At 30.0% G+C, this 21,598-nt stretch overlaps 2 protein-coding genes across 3 annotated transcripts in view; both read left to right on the top strand.

Annotated features, from left to right (window-relative positions):
• The window catches only part of LOC106468168 (UDP-glucose 4-epimerase-like), a gene marked incomplete at its 5' end in the record, with an annotated part of 24,228 nt that extends 22,535 nt beyond the window's left edge, over nucleotides 1–1,693 (top strand). The window contains 2 exons of the mRNA XM_022397217.1: nucleotides 581–695; nucleotides 1,484–1,693. Of these exons, the coding sequence (XP_022252925.1) occupies nucleotides 581–695; nucleotides 1,484–1,614 (246 nt within the window). The remainder of the gene's footprint in view (nucleotides 1–580; nucleotides 696–1,483) is intronic.
• A 4,049-nt stretch (nucleotides 1,694–5,742) lies between these two features.
• Nucleotides 5,743–21,299, top strand: LOC106468157 (phospholipid phosphatase 2-like). Of its 2 annotated transcripts, none has more exons than XM_022397145.1 (6): nucleotides 5,743–5,981; nucleotides 9,429–9,583; nucleotides 12,030–12,247; nucleotides 16,771–16,891; nucleotides 18,382–18,561; nucleotides 19,383–19,592. In XM_022397145.1, exons 1-6 carry the CDS (start codon nucleotides 5,894–5,896, stop codon nucleotides 19,443–19,445), a joined length of 825 nt encoding a protein of 274 aa, XP_022252853.1. In that variant the 5' UTR covers nucleotides 5,743–5,893; the 3' UTR covers nucleotides 19,446–19,592. The 2 variants fall into 2 exon arrangements, with proteins under 2 accessions (XP_022252853.1, XP_013784025.1); XM_013928571.2 differs by having other exon boundaries at nucleotides 5,746–5,981; nucleotides 19,378–21,299.
• The last annotated feature ends 299 nt before the right edge of the window (nucleotides 21,300–21,598 follow it).

Genomic DNA, 21,598 nt, shown 5'->3' with positions numbered 1-21,598 from the left:
ATTCGCGGGGTTCCTCGATAATTCGAGAAACTCCAGCGCGCATGCTCCCAGCGTCACGCGACTTCCGCCGTCGTAACACTATTTTATCAAAGAAGTAATTATTTATATAACCTTTGAATATTTTTATATAACTATGTTATAAATGCAAAGTCAGATGTAAAAAAAAACCTTTACAAGTTGTAAGCACATTGCTTAAGAATGACAAAGCCTACAATTTTCAAAAACCACTATAAACGCTTAAGTTGTAAGTAAGCGAAAACAATCACCCAGAGCTACAGTTAATTCGATAACAGTCTAGAACTGAGCGCTAGTTTCGATTGTTACCTGAGAGTGTAGAATTCTAAATATGTATAGTGTTAAGAACAGATATACACAATTCTTATACCAAAACTCGTATTTTTGTATACACATTTATGGGATTTATAAGTTTTTACTTCCAGTGCCATTTAAGATGTCATTGAACCATATCATTCATTTGATGTATTTACAAAAATATAAAAAGAGTTCTCAAAACGTAATATGTTCCCTGTTAAATATTGTACTTATACGTAGTTTAATAAAAACAAACTTAAAATATTAGGTATCGTATCGGATTGAGGCCAGACGACTTGGAGATATCCCATCCATGTGGGGTGATTGTAGTTTGGCAGAAAAAGAGCTTGGCTGGAAAGCTGTGTATGGTTTAGATCAAATGTGTAAGTAAATAATTTGAAGGCAGACTAACTAATGTTTCCTATATTGAAAACAGAACCATTTTGAGACCGTAATTGTATAAGCAAACCATTTCAAGTTCTTTTTTCTTGTCAAATAAATTACCTTTTCATTCGAGGTCCTCCTCGAGAGGTTTTATCAAAGAACCATATACATTCTTCCAATCGAAGACTACGAAACCTTGAAAAAGGAATATACCAAATAGTCAGGTTTAAATACAAAGTGTATATCCTGGAATTACTTAAAAGTGTTTTGCCAACATATACTATTTCACAACATTGTGATGGCTCATTATTTGCAAAACACAAACAAAAGATTTTTTTATGTTGTTTGTATCTCTTTAAATCTAGTTTTATACTCAATGCTCCAGTTTTAACTCACGTGTTTCATAAAGAAAGTTTTACAAGTAAAATGTTGAATATGAAAAAAAATTGTGAGTCATATTTATTGTGCTTTTTTCTTTGTTTTGGGAATGTCTTCTATTATCCAGTATGCTCTACTTTCTTTTAAAAAATATTGCAAATATTTGGGGCCTAAGTTTTAAGCAAAGCAATTTTTCTTTTTCTGACATTAACAGTTATTTATCTTATTACCAAAGAGAATTAATTCAATCACTAAACTAAAGGTTTTCCATGAAGTGTAAATTATAGGACTATCATCATAATGCATTGTATTAAATACATTATACTCAAATACAAATATATGACGAAGAAGTGTTAAAAATATCTGTGTAATTATGTATATTTTTATTCAAATATTAATTTTCTAATAGGTGAAGACTTTTGGCGTTGGCAATCCAAAAACCCCACAGGATACCGATGTCATGTTGAAGACAAGCATCTTGCATCAAGCAGTGAAGTTATCAACACAACTAATGGGCATCTTAATGGAGTCCTCTGTTAATCATTGTATTGATTTTGAAGCGTTTATTTTGACTGAATGGGTTTCCTTTTTCTTATTAAATCTATTTTGGAAGACAGAATCTTGACATTTCTTTGAAAACAAAAAACAGATGACAGTGGTTGGGAATACAATCACATTTGTCTGTGGTGTGAATAATACGGATTCAATGCATAAAAAACTACGACTTTAACTCTTAAAAACTAATGCTTACTAAATTTAGTAAAGCATTATATTTCTTGTTCTTAAAGTCTCACTTCGTCCTCACATGAAGAGATTTTAGCCAATGGTTGTAATTAAAGTTTTTTTTAGTAACATATAATGAATAACAGAAAAACTGACCAAGACATGTACATCTAGTCTATCAAATGCAACTAAGATATTGTGTTGGAGTATGTGATATGTTCAAACAATTTATCTAAGATTCCCATGAAGCATATTCACTTTAGTTTTTTTTCTTTTGTTTGTTTTTACGCAAAGCGTTTAGAACTAAAAACACATAATATGATACATAATTTTCAACAAGTTTACACTTCGATGTTTTACTATAAATATGAAAGTAGAGAGATATTGATGACAAAGGTCACACAGATTAACGTCTGATTAGAATCATTATGAAAATATATAAAAACATGATTAAATAAAAGTCAAACCGTATTGATGTGTGCGTTTCTGTGGTAGATTTGCACGATTAGATTGACGTATTTTCATGATGTCAAAATACTTATATTCATTAGACAAATAACGTTATTGTTCAGTGAAATAGGTATTGTTATGACAGCTGAAGTCACGTGACGCTGGTAACACGTGATGAGATTCAAGAAGGATCGGGGAACCTCACGAACGTCCCAGCGTTTGCTAGACGCCCTCTATTTTTAGTATATAAGCCGGCAGATAAATTGATAACGGGGGATAATTGAGTCAAGCCGGAAGTAAAGTGTGTAAATCATTGTGAATTATAGCGTGTGTTCAAGTTAAAGTGACTATGGAAATTCTGTGTATTACAAAGTTGTATTGAAGAAGAATAGACTAGTTTTATTTAAGAAAGGACTTGTATCACTGAAGTTCCTCGGGAAGAATTTTTACGGGAAATTAAGAAACAAACAGAGATGTAACAGTATATTAGTTGAAATAAAAATTGTAACATCACATAGTAATAATAACCTGTTTTGTTGTATATGCATAAAACTATCATGTATACATGAAAAAAAAAATGTAATGTATGTAATATTAATCTTTTATCTTATTTCCAAATATATCAATTAAGAATCTTAAGCTTCTTCCTAGGCCAGGTGGTTAGGGCGTTTGACTCATAATATTAAGATCGCGGGTTCGAATCTACGTCCCACCATGTTGCTCGACCTTTCAGCCTTAAGTAATCATATCTTTCGAAAAAAAAACTGTAATTTTTTTTCATGTAATGAATGCTGATTTCATATAAAAGTTGTAAGGAAGGGATAAATTATATACATCTTTAATATCTTTTAACCAAAGTTATGGTGTAATTTCCGCATCACGAATCCTACAAAAGCCAATTGAGCCTGATGTTACCATTAAACAACATAAACTTCACCGGAAAAATCCACCTATGTTATTGAAAGACAGGAAAGAAGAGATTTATTGTATTACAAAAAGCAAACTGAAATTGAATAATGCGATTTTAACTTTAACCTTTCTAAGACATGCAAAAAAGAAAAGTCGACACCAACTTTCCTAAAAATAAAACTGAAACTCTAGCTCTACGTAAAAATTAGAAGTATTATACAAAAATGTCTTAACTCTTTCCATCGTCCCAGTGTTAGATTTAAAAAAAAAGCTTTGTAGAATTTTGCAAGAAAGTAATAATAGAACCAAATCGATAATCCAATCATCAGCAATTAATCTCATGTCAAAGACCACAAGAAAAGTCAAATTCCAGTTTATCACAGGACAACGAATAATTACATGAAATATTCAAAATTGCAAAACACAAAAACAACTTAATGAGCAGTTTCCTACCAAACCAAAAGCATGTCCATTAAAAACTTCTTAGACGTATTTAGTGAAAAGAAGTTCAAAAATACTAAAGAAAAATAAGCCTATAAAACAAAAGTTGACACAGTAGAAAGAAAAGACCCAAAATTTCTTAGAAACACTGAAGAAATCGTCATCCAAAGAGCAGAAAAAGGAAATTCTTTCGTCATTCTACCAAACAAACAGTATGATTCCTTAATGGTAAATAGTTTGAATGATGCATCTAAATTTACTCAATCAAATATTGACCTTAACCCGACAAGCAACAAAAAATCGAGCAAATTACTCAAAATTTTATTTTAAAACTATCACTTTTAAAATTTATAATATTTTGCGTACAAACCAACCAAGAACACCAAAAATCAATTGTTTACCATAAAACACAATAATATTATACCTAACTGTCTTCTTATAACTCTTTAAACTGTAAACTTGGCAAATAAATAGTTTAAACAGTAACGTTATTACGTTTAGCTTTGATGTCATAAACCTATTCACTCAAACCCCTTATCATGAGGCAATACAACTTACTGCAGAAATTATTTCCCCACACCCAAAAAAAGAAAATCAACATAAAACAGGAACACCTAATCGAACTGTTATAACAATCTACAGGTATTTACTTTCAATACATAGATTCGTGCTTCCTTCAGTTACGTGGACTTGCCATGGGAAATCCATCATCAGATACTTTGGTTACTCTTTTCTTCCATCACATCGAACAACATATCATAGTCATTTCCATATATAAGCCTAAATTTTGGATTAGATACATTTTTTACAAACAAAATTCCTTTAACACATAAACAACCTCACATAAAAAGATAAAAGTCATAGTTGAAAATGAAAGTAATTCCACACAATAAATGTTTTAAACGTTAACATTACACGAATCTCCAAAGCTTCACTAATAAAATTTAGTATAAAAATACATACAGCATAAATTACATATATTTATTGTCTAATCATGTAATCCACCAGAAGCTAAGCACTCTCAAAATACTTCTAAATTTAACATACACAATGGGCTATCTGCGCTCTGCCCATCACAGATATCGAAACCCCATTTATAGCGTTGTAAGCCTGCAAACATACCGCTGTGTCACTGGGGATACACTATATGTATTACAAAAAACATCGATGAAGAAGTTGTGCACTTATTTGAACGCTTTACTAACGGAAATCAATTATCTACTAAAGTAGTTACTGAAATTTTTTTTAAAACACCGACACTTCACAAAACAAAGGAAACCTAATCATAGTGCAAGTGTTGTTTAGTTTGTTTGTTTGCTAATCAAGAGTCTCTCAGAAATTTGGAAAAGACTAACACATAAATATAACTTTGACATAATGCCAATATTTATTTTCACACCTGGAATGAAAATTAAACACGTGTGAAGAAAATGATGCAATATCCCACCCCACCAGGAAATGTTTACAAAATAAAGTGTGACATTTGCCCAGCCTTTTACATAGGTAAAATAGGACGTAACTTGAAGATCAGGTTAAAAAAACACCAAGAACCCCTTCCAAAGTGCATGAACATATAAACAAAAACAACTACTGAACAGAATGTCACAGTACCAGAACATGGACCCGACATTAACAGAAGAAAAATCAGAAAAGCCTTATTAATAAAACCAAATAACCCTACAATTAGCAGATACCCAGGCACATCTCTATATGTCCTTGAACGTTATTTCTCCGGACATTCCTAATCTTATGCAAATATTTTGCATAACATATTCAATATCTTCATATCTATTCATTTTGTTTAGATTTTTTCCTGTTCAGCTATAAATAAAATAATATCTCAGTTCAGCGGAAAAATATGCACATGCATTAGTAACCACTATAAATTCTAATACGTTGTTAGATTGGTTGTTGATTTAAATACTAAAACCTTCTTTACCGTTAAAAGTTATGTACTTGAGAATGATCATACCAGTAAGTAAACCCCAAAACGAAACTATTATTGTATTCTGTTGTGTATCCCAGCTTTCCTGGTGAGTCCTAGTATTAGACGAAATGCCTCTGTGGCACTGAACAAAGCAGAATTAGTGTGGTTCATCGACATATTGTTATAATTTTTTCTTTACTTTCATTCGAGCACAAGTTATTGGAGTATGTATATTTTACATTTACGACTGTTTGGCATAGAGATCGCTGCAGTAGTGATCAGTGAGGCACTCCCATTTGATTAAAGAAGTATTTGACTGTCGTTTGTTTTGAGATTGGATGTTGTCATTTATTAGAGTATATAAAAATTATGGGGTCGGAAGTGAATAAGAAAGTGGGTGCAAAAGTCACTGACAATTTATTTAGAAAAATTTTCGACTCTTTATTATGGACATGTGGTGAGTGTTAGCGGTGTTGTAACAATGAATGCACAAAGTTCATCTCACTAGATTTTTGAAATTTAATTGATACTGAAGTTGATATTATTATTGGACACGCAATTTACTAAAACCATGAAAAGACGTGAAACAGTTTTTTTTTATAGTTTTAACAAACTGTAGCTAGCTAAATTTTTTGTTTACTCTTACTATTAAAAAAATAAAAATTACAACTTGCAATGTCAAAATGATGTGTAACTGTCATCATAGTTTACAAAACATTAAGTTACAATCTTACTCTCAGAAGTTAGATGTTTGAAGCAAAGAAATCTGAATTAACTTCGTATTTTCTTCTATATTTATATCATTAAGTTTCATCTTATTAATTGTCATAGATATGACATGGTTTCTTTAATTCATGTTACTTAAGTTTCTTAGTAGTATTGTTCATTACTATTCATGTTGTTTTATTTGTACCAAATGTATGTTGTTCTCCTACAGTTTAAAAGTAACAAAGAATTGTACAAATATCAAGGCACATGATGACTTATTCCTTTCTGTTTCTAGGCAGCTAAGAAATTAATATGTCATTAGAGACTTTTATTTCTCAGTTCTATAAAGAAAATAATATATAGACAGGAGATTGGTTAGTCTTTCATTCAAAGATATCTTTTCACACCTGCTATTGACAGAAAGTAAAAATTTTACACATTCTTTAATTTTAAGGAAGCTATTGATTCATTTCCTTAAGCCAAACGCCCTATTAGAAAAAATAAAGCTGTTTTAATTAGAGTTTAATCTATATTTTACAAGTCTTAAACTTGTGTCCTATTGTCCTTAAGAAACAACACAAGGAAATTAGAAGTCTTTGTCCTATCAGTCTCCTTGCCAATTTTGTAAACTTAATTAGATCACTTCTTACCCTTCTTTTCTCAAAAGAAAAATAAGCTAAATGATCTTGACTTATTCTTATAGGATCACCTTTCTGTCCATGGAATCATTTTAGTATCCCCCTGCTGAACTCTTTTCAATAAGTAAGAATCCTTTCTTAGATAAAAAAGACTGCAAAAACAATATTCTATGTAAGGCCTAACTAGTGGTATGTATAAAGGGTTGTATAATTTTCTGTTTTGACTTGTAATTGTATTCATTATATCTGCAAATACACCCTAAAAGTTTATTATCTCTGCTACTAATAACAGAGCACTGTCATGATGGACTGAATAACATATCCATTGCAAAGTTATGATTCTTTTCTTCAGTCATGCTATTAATTGTATTCCTATGTATATTAAATGTGTGGCCCAAATTGTGAAAACTCAAATGCATTACATTGCACTAAATATAATTAAAGATCATTTCCCAAGTATTTTTCTAACTTTCCAATCAATATCCAAGTCTTTCTGTAGTGTTACAGTACCCTTAATATCACTAGAAATACCTACTATCAATAAACTACTAATTTGCTGGTTATGTCCCTATCAATATCATTATTGTCAATAAGAAAAGGCAAAGGCCTATACACTGAACCCTGAGGCATACCACTAGTAACCAAGGTCCAGTTTGACTGGACTCCATTAATTAACCACAATTTTGCTTTCTCTCACTCGGGCACCTTACCATCTAATCAAAATGTCTTTCTCCAATCCCCACTTATTTTATTAGTTGATTTTGTATGACACCTTATCAAAAGCTGTTTAAAGATCCAAGTGTACATCTGTTTCATCATCCAGTTAATAAAAAACATCCTAAGAAAAATCAACAGATTAGCAAGGCAAGAATTAAATTTAGTAAATCCATGTTGAATTGAGTTGGCTTTGTTTTTTATATATATCTATAAGAACATGCCTGTCTTCAGTCAATATAGCATATAACATTTAAGGACAACAAGGACTGTTTGTTCATCGATGTTGTCACATTCACTAAAATAAACTTTTAAAAAAATCAAAGCTGGCCTTTAACATTTCGATGTTTATCAAGCCTTCTCTTAAACTCTCTTAAATTTGTTGCATTCACTACATCTGAAGTCAACTCATTCCAAACCACACTGTTAGAAAAGTAAAATGGTCTTTGCTGAAAATGACTCCTCTTTGCCAAAATTTATATTCATGTTCCTTTGTTTAACCATTCTCAACATTAAGTAGGAATAAGAATGATGCATCCACACTATTATCCCCCCTTAACAGTCTTAAACATTTCAATCAATTAGATTCCCTCTAATTTTTTTATTTTTTTTCAAAGAGAAAACAATTGAGATCTTAATCTGTCCTTGTATGACAACTTTTCCAGCCCAGGTATAATCCTAGTAGCCCTTCTTTAGTAGCACTCCTTTTAACACTTTCCAACAATTCAATGTCATTCTTAAGGTAAATTTAAGAGAGCTCAAGACTGAACATAATACTCCAAATGAGGTCTAATTGATGACCTGTACAATGAAATTATGTCCTCTTTAAACTTGTATTTAGCATTTCAGTAAATATAACCTAAAATCCTATTTGCCCTGCCGCCCTCCAGTGGCACAGCGGTATGTCTGCGGACTTACAACGCTAGAAACCGGGTTTCGATACCCGTGGTGGGCAGAGCACAGATAGCCCTTGTGTGGCTTTGTGCATAATTAAAAATAAACAATAAATAAACATTTGCCCTGCCACTAACAACAGCACACTGCTTTGATGGCCTACGTGACCGATCAGCCAAAACACCAAGATCTTTTTCTTCCATAACACTATTAAGGTTATTCCCATCAAAGCTATACTTTAGTTTAAATTATGATAACCCACATGCATTACATTGCAATGTTTTTTTGTTGTTTTTCTTAATTTCCTAAATCTGTCCCACACCATCTCTTAACTCATTATCCCAATTCACTAATTATAGGTCTTATTCAAGGTTTCAAAATTGGATTTCTGAAAACTAGGAACTAAAATTCTATTTATATCAGTATGTAGCAAAACATCAAACAGTATTATGCAATGATCACTCTTTCCCCAAATGCTTCTCCTCTTCAACTCTTACCTAGCATATGGACAGTAAGGGACCACTTGATCTTTCAAGGCTATCTTATTATACCCACTCTCAAGAAAATTAAAGATTTAAACCCACCTTTATTTTTCAGGAAATCATCAATTCCCCTCTTAAACTCCTATGAATTACTGGCCTCCACTGCTGACAAGAGCAACTTATTCCATATGTCATTCAATCTGTAGTGACTAACAATAAATCTGAGATGGCCTGCTTTGTAAGATGAAAGTATATGTTGAGTTATGAACTCTGCATACCACGTGTGCTTAAGAAAGGACAAAAATAAAGAAGGATGAAACTTGTTCAAAGAAATATTGAATCATGATAGAATTTATGTATATTTTGTTACAAGAATAGGTAGTATATAATATTTGCATTTATTAGTCTATATGACACAAACCTTGCACCTTATTTTGTCTTAACACTTTTTTTTTTTCTTTTTAATAGCTTTGGTATTCATTTGCTTATCCGTTTCCGGAATATTTCCTCCAAACCATTCGTCATTTTCTTGCAATGATGTTTCAATACAACATCCATTTGGAGGAGATACCATTGGTGCTGGAATATTGATCACAACTCTTATTTTTTGTCCCATCTTAGTGGTAATTTCTTTTTATTTACTACGTTAAATAGTTACTACACAGAACAATACTCTCATGGTGACAGAATCTAAAAGCTATACCATGAATTTTGTCATTTATTTGATGGTTAGGGTTATTTGTACATCAAAGTGGGAAGAAGTGGAATTTATTACTCAGTTAATCATCAGGCTTATGAATAGATTACATTCAGCTTAATGATTGTTCTCACATGAGATTAATATTCTTATTTTTTAGCTTGTTTCAGCCTTTTTTAAACACATTATTGAACTATCTGGAGTTCAATATGATAAACATCATCAAGTACAACAATTTAGGATTAAATAACGTTTTTAAACCTAAACTCTTATTGTAATTAAAAATGTGTCATAAACACAGTATAGTACAAAACCTGAAGATACAGTTAATACTGATCTGTGGTTTTCTTCCCTCAGATTGTTACAAGACTAAAACTATTGAATATTTGTTAAGGAAAATAAACATTACTTCCTGGCATTGATTATATATATCAGAAGAATACTAAACAGTGACTAGTGAGACTATTATTAAGTACAGGTAAACCTATGTATGCCTAATTTAGGGAATTGAGTTTCATACAATCAGAACTATACTGAGACAATCAAGCACATGGTGGTGTTAATCAAACGTGGATTCTTTAAGTGTATCTTCACTGTACAAAGGGACAATAAATGTAACAGCCCATGCCATTTCACTTGGTAGAGGTATAGAAGAGTGAAATTATCAAGGGTATAAAATTAATTGTTTTGTATACAACAAAATTTCACTGTGAAGTAAAGCAAACATTTATTTTCAATCGACAAAATGCATGTTTGACGCATCTTTATCCTTATTAATGTCCATTTTTCATTGCACATTATGAAGGTTATATTGTATTTGCAGGCTATTTCTAAATTAACAAACTTTTGTTTTCCCACTTCAGTGCTTCCTATCTAGTTAAAGCTAGTCATAATTTAGTATAGTCCTGTTCGTGTAAGTTGGTTAACAATTTATTTGTGTTACATGCTAATGGACTGCCGTTAGTCCTTGTCTAGTAATTTCTGACAAACACAGTTAAATGAGCAAGTTATTAAGCAATCACCATTTTCTGTAAGTGAATAAAGAATAATGAATATTACCTTGTCATAATCTTTTTTATTATTATTTTACCAATGAAGTAGCACTGGTTATGTTTGTAGTTTTTAATAAATAAACAACATATTAGGTTAAAGCTACATTATTGTTTTATCTAAGCAAGGTAAGCACAAACATGTATAACTGTGGCTAATTATGTAACCAGTGGTCATTACAATTAGGCTACAGTCTAACCTTTGTGAGTTATGAACAAGCAGTATGCGTGCATACCATAGCTGGAAGGGAAGCATGTTTGGTTACAATGGGAATTGAACCCATGGCCTTGAAATAAGGAGCCAACCACCCTGTTTACCAAACGATGCTACCCTGAAGCTAGACAATCCTGAATTAATAGATAAAATAATGAGAAATCATGAAGGCAATATATCAAGTACTTGGCTAGTTGTAATAATAAGAAACACTAATTTCAATAAGTTGATTATTTTTGTAATTTTTGAATTGAAATTCTGAGTAATCATTAGTTTTATGTAACATTAATTGATGTTTATAGTAATTGAGTTAACCATCCAGTTCTTTTGCACAAATTTTCAAAACCTTTAATTTTAAGAAATGCATGTTTTTAATCATTAGTTCTAAAATACTTCTGTCAACATGCTCTTAATTCAGTGGATAATTTTGAGGTTCAATGTTGCCAGTAAACTTCGCAGAAGAAAAACACTTAAATGATGACAAAATCTAAAAGCTATACCATAAATTTTGCCGGCTACTTTTCCCTACACATTTTCACAACACTACCAAAACTACTGAATTTTTGTTCATAAGAATAAATATTATTTCCTGATATTGTTGATAGATCAGAAAAATATGACACATAGCAGTGAATAGTGAGATTACTATTATTTCTCCCCATTTTGTTCTTCAAGTGTTTAAATCTGATTATACATATTAAATATGTTTCCAAAGATACCCTTGATGTAATTATTTTAACTTTATCTCTCCAACTATACCTGTTCATCTCCTAGGATTCCAAACCCCATTTAGCAGAATGAAGACAAGTAATGTTACAAGATAAGCTAAAAGGTTAATCCCTAGCTGTTGTTAGCTTGTTCTCCTGAACAAAGTGTCATCTAAACTAGAAAGTCATGGTATTGGATTTTTAGTTATAGATGCCAATTTGTAATGTTTAAATCAGATTCTGTGGTACTGCAGTAGACCATAGAGAAATGTATGTCAAAACAGGATAATTTAAAATGCCCAATATTCTAAGCCACAAACTATTATAATTGTACATTATAGAATAACAAAGAGCCTCATATTTGTGAAATTGAATACCTTTTATTTCCTTCTTTTCAACTAGTTTTTTATCACTGAAGCAGTACATTATTATCCCATCACAACCAGGGCTCATTTTCAACATTATTACAACCAGTGTTCAGCAGTACTAAAGAACTTCCTATTGGGATTTCTTTATGTATTTTTTGTAACAGAACTTTCAAAGTCATTGGTTGGTGAGCTTAGACCTCATTTCCTGGATACATGTAAACCTGACTGGTCAAAGATCAACTGTTCCCAAGGGTAAGATATTGAGCAGTAGTGTATATATGTTAATGCTGAGAGACAGAGAAATTTACCAGGGCATGAAGTATATCAATAGTAATACAAGTTTGTGGAATCATGTGGGAAATTCACAACACATCATTTGTGCATGATCAAAACAATTCTCCCAGATAAGCTTTTAATTGCTGTTTAGTTGTTGTGGCTTTTTAAATAATAGGTAGTTACACCTATGTATGACACTATAATTGCATAATCACAACAGTCACTTTATGTGACTTAGTGTGTATGTTGTTAAAAACTTATTATTATTTTGGCTGCTTAATGTGCAAGTAATTTTTTTATGTACGGTGCAGTAAGATTGCTTAAAGTGATGTGACTGTGAAATGGATTTTGCCATTTGATTAAAAACATGAAATATATTGTTGTTGCAAGTTAGTATTATATTATTAATATCAAAAAGCATTTCTTTATCTAAAACAAAATACATATATGATAAGAATTATCAAGTGTATTTATCATAAAATTTCATAATTTTATATTCAATGAAGTTTTAAATTCAGATAAAAAAAAGTGGTGCAAGAAAACAATGCAAACATGTGATAGTGTTTCAATTAGATATTATTGGTTAGTAATTTTAAAAGTGTAATAAAAAAAATAGCTTGTTATTATTTACTTTTACTTAAAAAAATAATGTTTTGTGTTCTAAATTTTTGCTGATATGTAGTTGTATGTTCCACAGAATACACATACTTCTGTTAAGTTTGTAATTCTAACCTGTATTCTGTTTTTCATTTCTATTAACACAGATCTATTTATTTTTAGCACACTTTAGTAACAAAAGTACTTTATAAAGACTCAAAATCAAGTTAAGCTAGACATACTTATGTATTTGCACAATGCAGTGTTGACTTACTATAGTACTGTTTAGAACACCTATTTTTGGATTACTTTTCAACTTTTATTCACATTGCATAAAGTTTTCAAGCTGATGAGCCAAGAAAATAAAACAGTTTAGCAATACTTGATTGATATCGATCTGTACTTCTTCATACTTTTTTTTTTCTTCAAGAAAAAATCTAATTATGATACTAATGCTGTGAGCCAAATGTCATGCATTGAATTATTTCTTTTTCAAGTATAGTCACTGACAAGAGTAAAAGGCTATTTAATGCACACTGTGAATTTATAATGAATGGTAGTAAATATTTAAGTGTACACACAAACACACTAAATGTGATTCTCAGTAGATAATGTTAACTATTATGTTCATATATTTGAATATACAATGCAACGGAGGTAAATGGTTACAACACTGAAAGCAACGTTACTTGATACGAAGAACCATTCTTTTGCTCACACACACAGATATTTTTCTGTGTAGACTCGCCCATATAGCTTATGAAATTCATCTACAAGAAGTATTTGTAATTTCAATGATATTCAATTGCCTATGCTGTCCCTGCTGTATTTTATTAGGCTTAGTTTATATAGATATTAATTTTGGGTCAATATTTTAAGTCACTTGTATGTATATTCAATCCTTTGCATTGTATTCTTTTTGATGACTGTGTATGCAGTTGCTTATAATCTCTTCTATTTCTCTCAGATGAGGGATTCTCACTAAAACTAGGTTATTAGTGGATTTTGTTAATCAATTAATCATCAGGTTCATTAATCTTTTACATTCAACTAATTGATTACTCTCATGAGACTAATCTTCCTATTTCCACTTGTTTTTTATTTTTCTTATGACATTTTCAAACTACCTTCCATTTAATATAATAGACATCAGTTACAACAATTTATAATTTAGTTACTTCTTTTTGACCCTAAACTGTTGTTGTAAATGAAATTGAATAAAATATGCAATTAGTACACAACCTACAACAAGCTGAAAATATTATTAATACTGTTCTATGGGTTTTCCCCTTTACAGCTTTTCACAAAACTACTACAAATACTTTATTTTTTGTTGCTGAAAATATATCATAACATTGACTAGTGACAATGTTTTAGTTACGTAGGGGCCCCAGCATGGCCAGATAGAAATGTTAGCAGAGAGTCATAGTATTTTTACCATCACTTAGAAACAAATAAATAAATATCACACCTCCACAGGTAAAAAAAAGCAAGCATGCTTGGAAGCAACAGGAATTGAACCTGTGACTCTGAAATCATGAAGCAACCACCCTAATCACCAGGCCATTCCATACTGAAGCTGAACAGTTTGAATTAATCAAGAAAGTAACAATAAAAAATCATAATGCAATATTTCAATTACTTGGATAGTTGGAATAGCCAAAAATATTAATAATCAGAAATTCTAGTTTTATTTAGTTGATTATTTTCATGAATTGTGGCACTAATTGAATAAGCTCAACAAAACCTGAATTAATCAAAACAATAATGAAAAAACTGTAATATTAATGTTTTGATTACTTGGATAGTTGGAATAATCAAATAATAATCAGAAAAATTAATCTTGATTAGTTGACTATTTTTGTGACATTAATAAGATTTAACTGTAATTTCATTTAATCAAGAATTTTATGACATTAATTGATGTAGTTAATCCTTAATTAATTGACTTAATCACCAAGCTCTATATTCTCATCCCATAACCACAATTTATAAATATCTTTTTTTTTTAAAATCATGTTTTTATAGAAGAAAATATACAATTTTGTAAAGAAGTAACCTTACCCCAGAAAGTTCACAATCTTTGAAATAAATTTCATGTAAGTAATCCCCAGCAATATTATTTAAAACTATTTGTTCCTAACTTTTCACATTAATGTTTCTTTGAGTTTAGTTTTAATCATTATTAATGTACTAGTTAAATCCCTCAAAATTTAAAAACAAGCACTTTTTTTCCACAGAGTAATAAATCGTGCATCTTTGTTTTCATTAGTTTCCTTTTTTAGTTTGGGGTTTTTAAATCATGCCTTGTTTTGTTTTTGTAGTAATGCAAATGACAACTTTTGAGTAAGTTTAGGTGGTTTTGGTTGTATTGAAGTATGTATTTTGAAAGTGAATTATGGTACACATCTGTCAAAGTGAAGGCCTTTTCAGCACTGGATATGATAGATTTTTTATGGCTGACATATTATTACATATTCTTCTCTACTTTCACTCACAAGTTCCTTGAAAATGTTATCAAAACATTAAAATACCCATGATGGAGATTCATTTAACACATTGATAGATAGTATAGTAAAATCATCATATTTACAGTCAGTATTTAATATTTCAGTACAGATTAGGAATATGATTGTGCTTTATTTCAAAATCTACAAATTCTAAGAAATTTATACTTATTGCATAGGTACTCACATAAGTGAGTGTGCCTTTTTTTTAATTCAATAAATTTACCCCATTTCAGTTATAGTGTAAGTTAGTGAAAACAATCTCCCAAATAATAGATATTTTGTGAAATAAATGATCTGGTTTTACAAATTCTGTAATTGGCTTTTATAGTTTAATTTTTTATTTATTTTAGTGAGATTTTACAGCTAGAACAAATTTTCAAGTACTGAAAATCTGTCACTTATTTCATTCATTATTTGTTAAAAGACTTGCATAAAAATTAATATTTCTGTTTGTTTTTTATATACAACAAATGTAGAAATTAGTTTTCTTCATTGTTTGTTTTTGACTTTTTTTTAAACTTTCATAAATTTTATTAGGCATTATATAAAAGAAACATTTGAAATCACTTTTATGAGAATAACACAAACACAAATTTTCAGTCACCATTCATTTCTTTCTTTCAATATTTCTAGATTTCCAAGATAACTAAGATACATATTATTTTTGAAGCAAACAATAAAGAAGTGAGCTGGAAAAAATGAAACAGTGTGCCAGAAAACAACTTCACATTCAACATAAACATGATAAGTTTTTAAACCTGTGTCAGACTGTTCAGAGATTAAAGCTAAAATCAGTGTCTTAACTATGGTAACTGTAACAGTTGTTTACATATTTTTATTTAGTTCAACAAATGATGTCTTTTACCTGTATGTTATGGTAGAAGATGAACTTTGACTTTCATATAATTTTTGTACATTATGTTCATTATACCAAACCCTAGTCTCATGTGAAAATAATTGATCAGTTGAATGCAATTGATTAATAAGCAATTAACTGATGATCACATTTCATTAATTTCCCAGTACAAGTTAAGTGTAATGTAAATGTACAGATTACTGTCTTTTAATTGCTAGTTTAAACAGGATTGTTCAAAACTGCTGTTTTTATTGGGGTTTCAAATTTTCAGACATTTTATATTCTTTTCCTAAAGAAATAGCCTTTAAAGATTAGGTTAACTTTAACCATTTAAATTTGTTTTTATAATCAGTAAATATTGAAATAGTTATTTTTTTAGATCTAAACAAACATAAAAGTAGAATCTTGTTTCTACATACCTAACTTGATAGAATAAACAACACTGTATCATGACATAAAAACAAATATATATGGAACATCTAATGAAATTTCATAGAATTAATCACTATTGATTTGATTGCCTTCTTTATGTTCAGGATCATTTCTGAATATTCCTGTACTGGGAGTGGTCCTTATTGGTTAGTAAAAGTGGATATTTACAAATCATTCCCATCAGGTCATGCATCACTGTCTTTTTATACATCAGTATTTGTCAGTGTAAGTATAGTAGTTTATATTATTTTACTTACTTTTATTTATTTAGTTAAAAGTAATATAACTTAATGGATAGGAGCATTACACTTTTCAATAAAATGTAAAAAAACAACAGGTTCATTGAAGATATTTTAATTATCATCAAACGTTTTGACAATAGATTATTTAAATTTGTTTTTCTTTCTTTAAGTTATATGCATTGATGTTTTATTTTGTAGTAAGAACAAATATTTCATGTGAAAAAAAAATTAATGGAAGTTTATTATTGATTATGAATTTAAAGCTGCTGAAACATGAGTATGGGTTTCATAAAATAACTCTACCAAGAGTAGATGTAGATGCCTTGAACATGTGATTATGTCTACTTAAGGTGGTCTACAATTGAATTTAATTTTAAATTTGGGGAAATGTTGTTTAAGATGGCAACATTTTTAAAAGAAGAGAAGTTGCTAGAAGTATGAAAAATTGATTCAAAAAATAGTTGTTTATTTATCAACTGTGGATTGAACCATTCAATTACATTTATAACCTGATAGTACATCTTATAGATAAAAAAAATTCAGATCCACCAAAGGTACATATATTAACTTGTTGGTATTATGCAAAAATGTTGGAAATCATCTTTGTAATAAAGTTGTGTTGTCTTTACTATGAACCAATCACAGCCCAGTGGTTAGTATGCCAGACTATGGATGTGAGGTAACTTGATTTTTGATGGTCCTGCCTTCAAAGTTTTGCCATTACAATCAAGAGAATAGGCAAGTTTCCACAGTCAGATTTGATAGGTTTAATATTTATAAGGTTCGTTTAAGCCATACTGCAGACTTGCAACTATATACATATACTCCTCAATAGTAAATTTTGGTTAACCCTGACCATGCTCTGTCATGAGATGTCTGCAAAACTGCATCAGTATCTTTGATAACCTGCTGCCAGTATTACTGGCAGGTGGCAACAGGCTGACCCCAATCACACTGTGTTAGGGCTTAGGGGATTTTGGCAAGACTGCATTGATCTCTTTGATGACCTGAGTGAGAATCACCATGTCCAGTATCAAAGAAGCTGTCATGGTAGGGAAGTTTTCAATATTTGGCTACAGGGTAGGTATCTAGAAATTTTAAGTAAAGCTGCTGACAAACCTGGTGACTTTTATTGGAATTGAAAATTAAGTGTAATAAGTAGAGTGAAATTGTGAAGTGAATAAAAAACTTGTAAATCCATATACACATGCTGAATGAGTTCAAGAGGTGAGATTGCAGGCTTTCAGTTGCTGTCAAATTCCTAAATACTTGAAACAGTAATAAAGACATTTTGAGTCAGACATCTGTCAAAACTTATTTGAGAATATGTATTGTAGTAAAAACATCAAAAAATATATGGTATATCAGTGTACTTGCTCAGATTTTTAATTTATCTCTTTAGAATTTTGTTTTTTGTATTTGAATATTTGGGATGATTTACATTATATTGTGTTTACCCTATTTTTATTTTAGCTCTATGTTCAAGTTCGAATTCATCGTACTTCAAAGTCACATCTATTAAAGTCGTGGTTACAACTGTTATTCCTTTCCTGGGCTTTAGTATGCAGCTTGACGAGAATATCTGATTATCGTCACTTTTGGTGGGATGTTTTAGTAGGCTCCTTGGTGGGAATCGTAGGAGGAATTTTAACGGTGTGTTATTCTTGTGTAATAAATTATAATAAGTCTTAAAATTAACATTTATCATTGTAGTATTTGCACAAACATTAAATGCTACATTTGTTTAACTGTCCCCAAAATTAGATAAATCTTGAAATGAAAATTAAAACAAACTTGTTTTCCTTTTAGGCAAACTGCAATTAGATAAATCACTAAACAAGTAACAAACCTTTTCATTAAACTGTTGGAACTATTGTAAAAATTAAGATTTTTTGCAATATTTGTTGTAAAAGTATCTTTTATTGTTCAGTTCATGCTTCTAATCACTCCATTAGCTTCTAGTGTGTGAATCACACATCTATTGCATTAATTGTAAGGAAACTATGGTCCCCTAGTTGTCAACCTACTTTCTACTCTCCTTCCATCCTAAATAAATAAGTTGTCGTAAGAATCCAAGTTGATTGCAAGAGTAAATGCTGGCTGTAAGTGATGGTAGCCCACTAGGTTAAGTCCAGGTCTATTAATACCAGGGATATTGTGGACAGGATATGTCAAGGTTGGATGGATTTTGAACATAATTATAAATAAGTTCAACATACAAATAAAGTTTTAGGTTTTGTTGACTTTTGATGGTCATGGGTCATAAGTCAAAACCAGTTAAATTGGGATATTTTAAACATACAGCATGACATTAGTATGAGCATAAGTGTTTTATGAAAACAATTTGCAGTTGTTTGTCATATTTTTTCTGAAGTCTTAGCATTTTTTCTGTTAAATAAAGAATTGCTGTGCAAGTTTATTGTATTGATTTGTGTTTTAATTCATTTCTAAGTTATTCCTTTTCCCTAGGTCAGATGTTTTGTACAGAATGGCTTCAAATTCAGGGAAAACATAGAAGTAAAAGACAAAACTGTTAGCTCTGGAAAAACTAAAGAATCATCACCTAACAAGCCTCCTGACAGTCATGCATCTGACCAGGAAAGAACTGTTATTGAAAAACATTCTGCTTATAAATCTGAGAGAGAGAAAATGTTAAGTTAACATTGTGGTCTAATAAAATAATCATATCAAAAAATAATTAAGACTAGTATATATAGTTAAAATTGTGAAGAAACCAAAATGTATGTATGGCACATTTATAGCTTTAAAGTTAAAAAAATCCTCAGTTATTACAAAATTGCAACTACTAGAAAAAGGTTAGTGAAATTCAATAGACAAATAATATAAAAAATATAATATAATGTAAAAGGTTTCTAAATATCACCTATATAGCCATAATCACTGTATCAATATACATTATCTTTAGCATATAGAAAATGTATATGAAGTATTAAGGAGTTTAAGTGCATATTGGAGACTAAAAATGTCAAAGAAATGACCTAAACTGTTTGTAAGACATCATTGGCTTTATGTCTAATGTTTTGTTTTTACGATTTCTTCAAGGATCTTTACTACAATGTAATAATTCAAAACATACAGAACAGAATAACAGATTTTCATTAATTGTGTCAATTTTTTATTTAAATTAAAGAAAAACAAATATCAGTATCATGATTTACAATTGCTTTGAGGAAGAAAAGGGTTATATAAATAAAGTTCAAATTAAACTAGGTGCTACATAATATATAAATATTTTTATCAGTACTTGTGTATAATGTTAAAATGATAAATATACAACGTTAAATGATATCAAAGTAATGACTACATGTTTTCATATGATTTTAATTGTGTATTGATTTTAATGTATAGTTATTATTTTAGGTGCTACATAAATCAAATTTTATTAAGATTGGCAAAATATCATTCTAAGTTACATCCTTTCTGTTAAAATAATGTTCTTGATTCTGAAGTATGAGAAACATTGAATAGCAAATATTACTGTTATCAGTGTCAGATAAGATACTATGTTTTGTACCTTTTATGTTGTTGTGCTTCAGTATATCTGTTCCTGAGAAGTTACAAAGATTAAATGTTAGAAATATAACTAACATTTATCTGAGCCTTAGCTTGTTCTTATAGAAAATTTACTTAGCAGCTGAACCTTTAAAATGTATAAGTTGGTTTGTGTGTTCTATATGTATGTATGTATGTATGTGTATACACACACACACACACATATACCTGTGAGTGTGTATGGTTTTAATTTACTGAGGTTAAAATTTGATTTGGTGATCACAAACACATGTATATATATTTACCTGTGTTTTCTAATTTAAAACCTGCATCTGAAATATCAAAATTAGTGAGGTTAAAATTTGATTTAGTGATCACTATTAGAGTACTGATTTAGTTGTTGTTATTTGAAGGTTTAATTTAATTTCAATGTGTAGAGAATCATTCTTTGTAAAGAAGTAGAAACATCAAACAATATTTGCATAGCCAACATGATTATTCTTAAAATTGTTAGAATTTGCATTAACAACTTACATTTATCATACATACGTAGCAAAACTTTCTTTAAAATATCACAGTAATTGTATATCCCATGATTTACAACAGTAATGTTTTGTTGAATTGAAATGTCGTATAGGTGTTTTAATATGTTAATAGAGAGATTACAGTTTGTATTAATTCCATTTATATATGTTCTACTTGTTAAAGGTGAAATATGTCTGAAATCTACATGTCTTGTGCAATATCATTTTAGTATAATTTACAATCAATTTAGTAATTCATAAATATATATTTTTATGAGGTTCATAGAATATGATGGGAATAAGTTTGATTATGCATTGAAAACTTTTTCTCACTAAATAAATATTTTGATGACATATTTGTGTTTTTTAATATGTACTTAATGTTAAGTGTTTCTCGATATTTTGTTTTTCCTTGAATTAAGACTTAAACAGTAGTTCAATTTCAACTCTAGGTAATTTGACAATTTATTAGCCCCTTTTGCTGGTGGGATGTTTTCCATCAACTCTCTTCTTTGTATATTGATTATTATAACCTCATATGACTGATCACAGTTGTTTGAGTCATTTTATCATAAGAACTATTTATATTTATTTAACCACGAAAAAGAATTGGACTTACCCTGCTTTTCATTAGGTTGGATTCTGTACTAGAC

Source organism: Limulus polyphemus, unplaced genomic scaffold (genome assembly GCF_000517525.1).
Source record: "Limulus polyphemus unplaced genomic scaffold, Limulus_polyphemus-2.1.2 Scaffold86, whole genome shotgun sequence".
NCBI classification, from domain to species: domain Eukaryota; kingdom Metazoa; phylum Arthropoda; class Merostomata; order Xiphosura; family Limulidae; genus Limulus; species Limulus polyphemus.
This window is presented reverse-complemented; position numbering and strand designations above follow the sequence as displayed.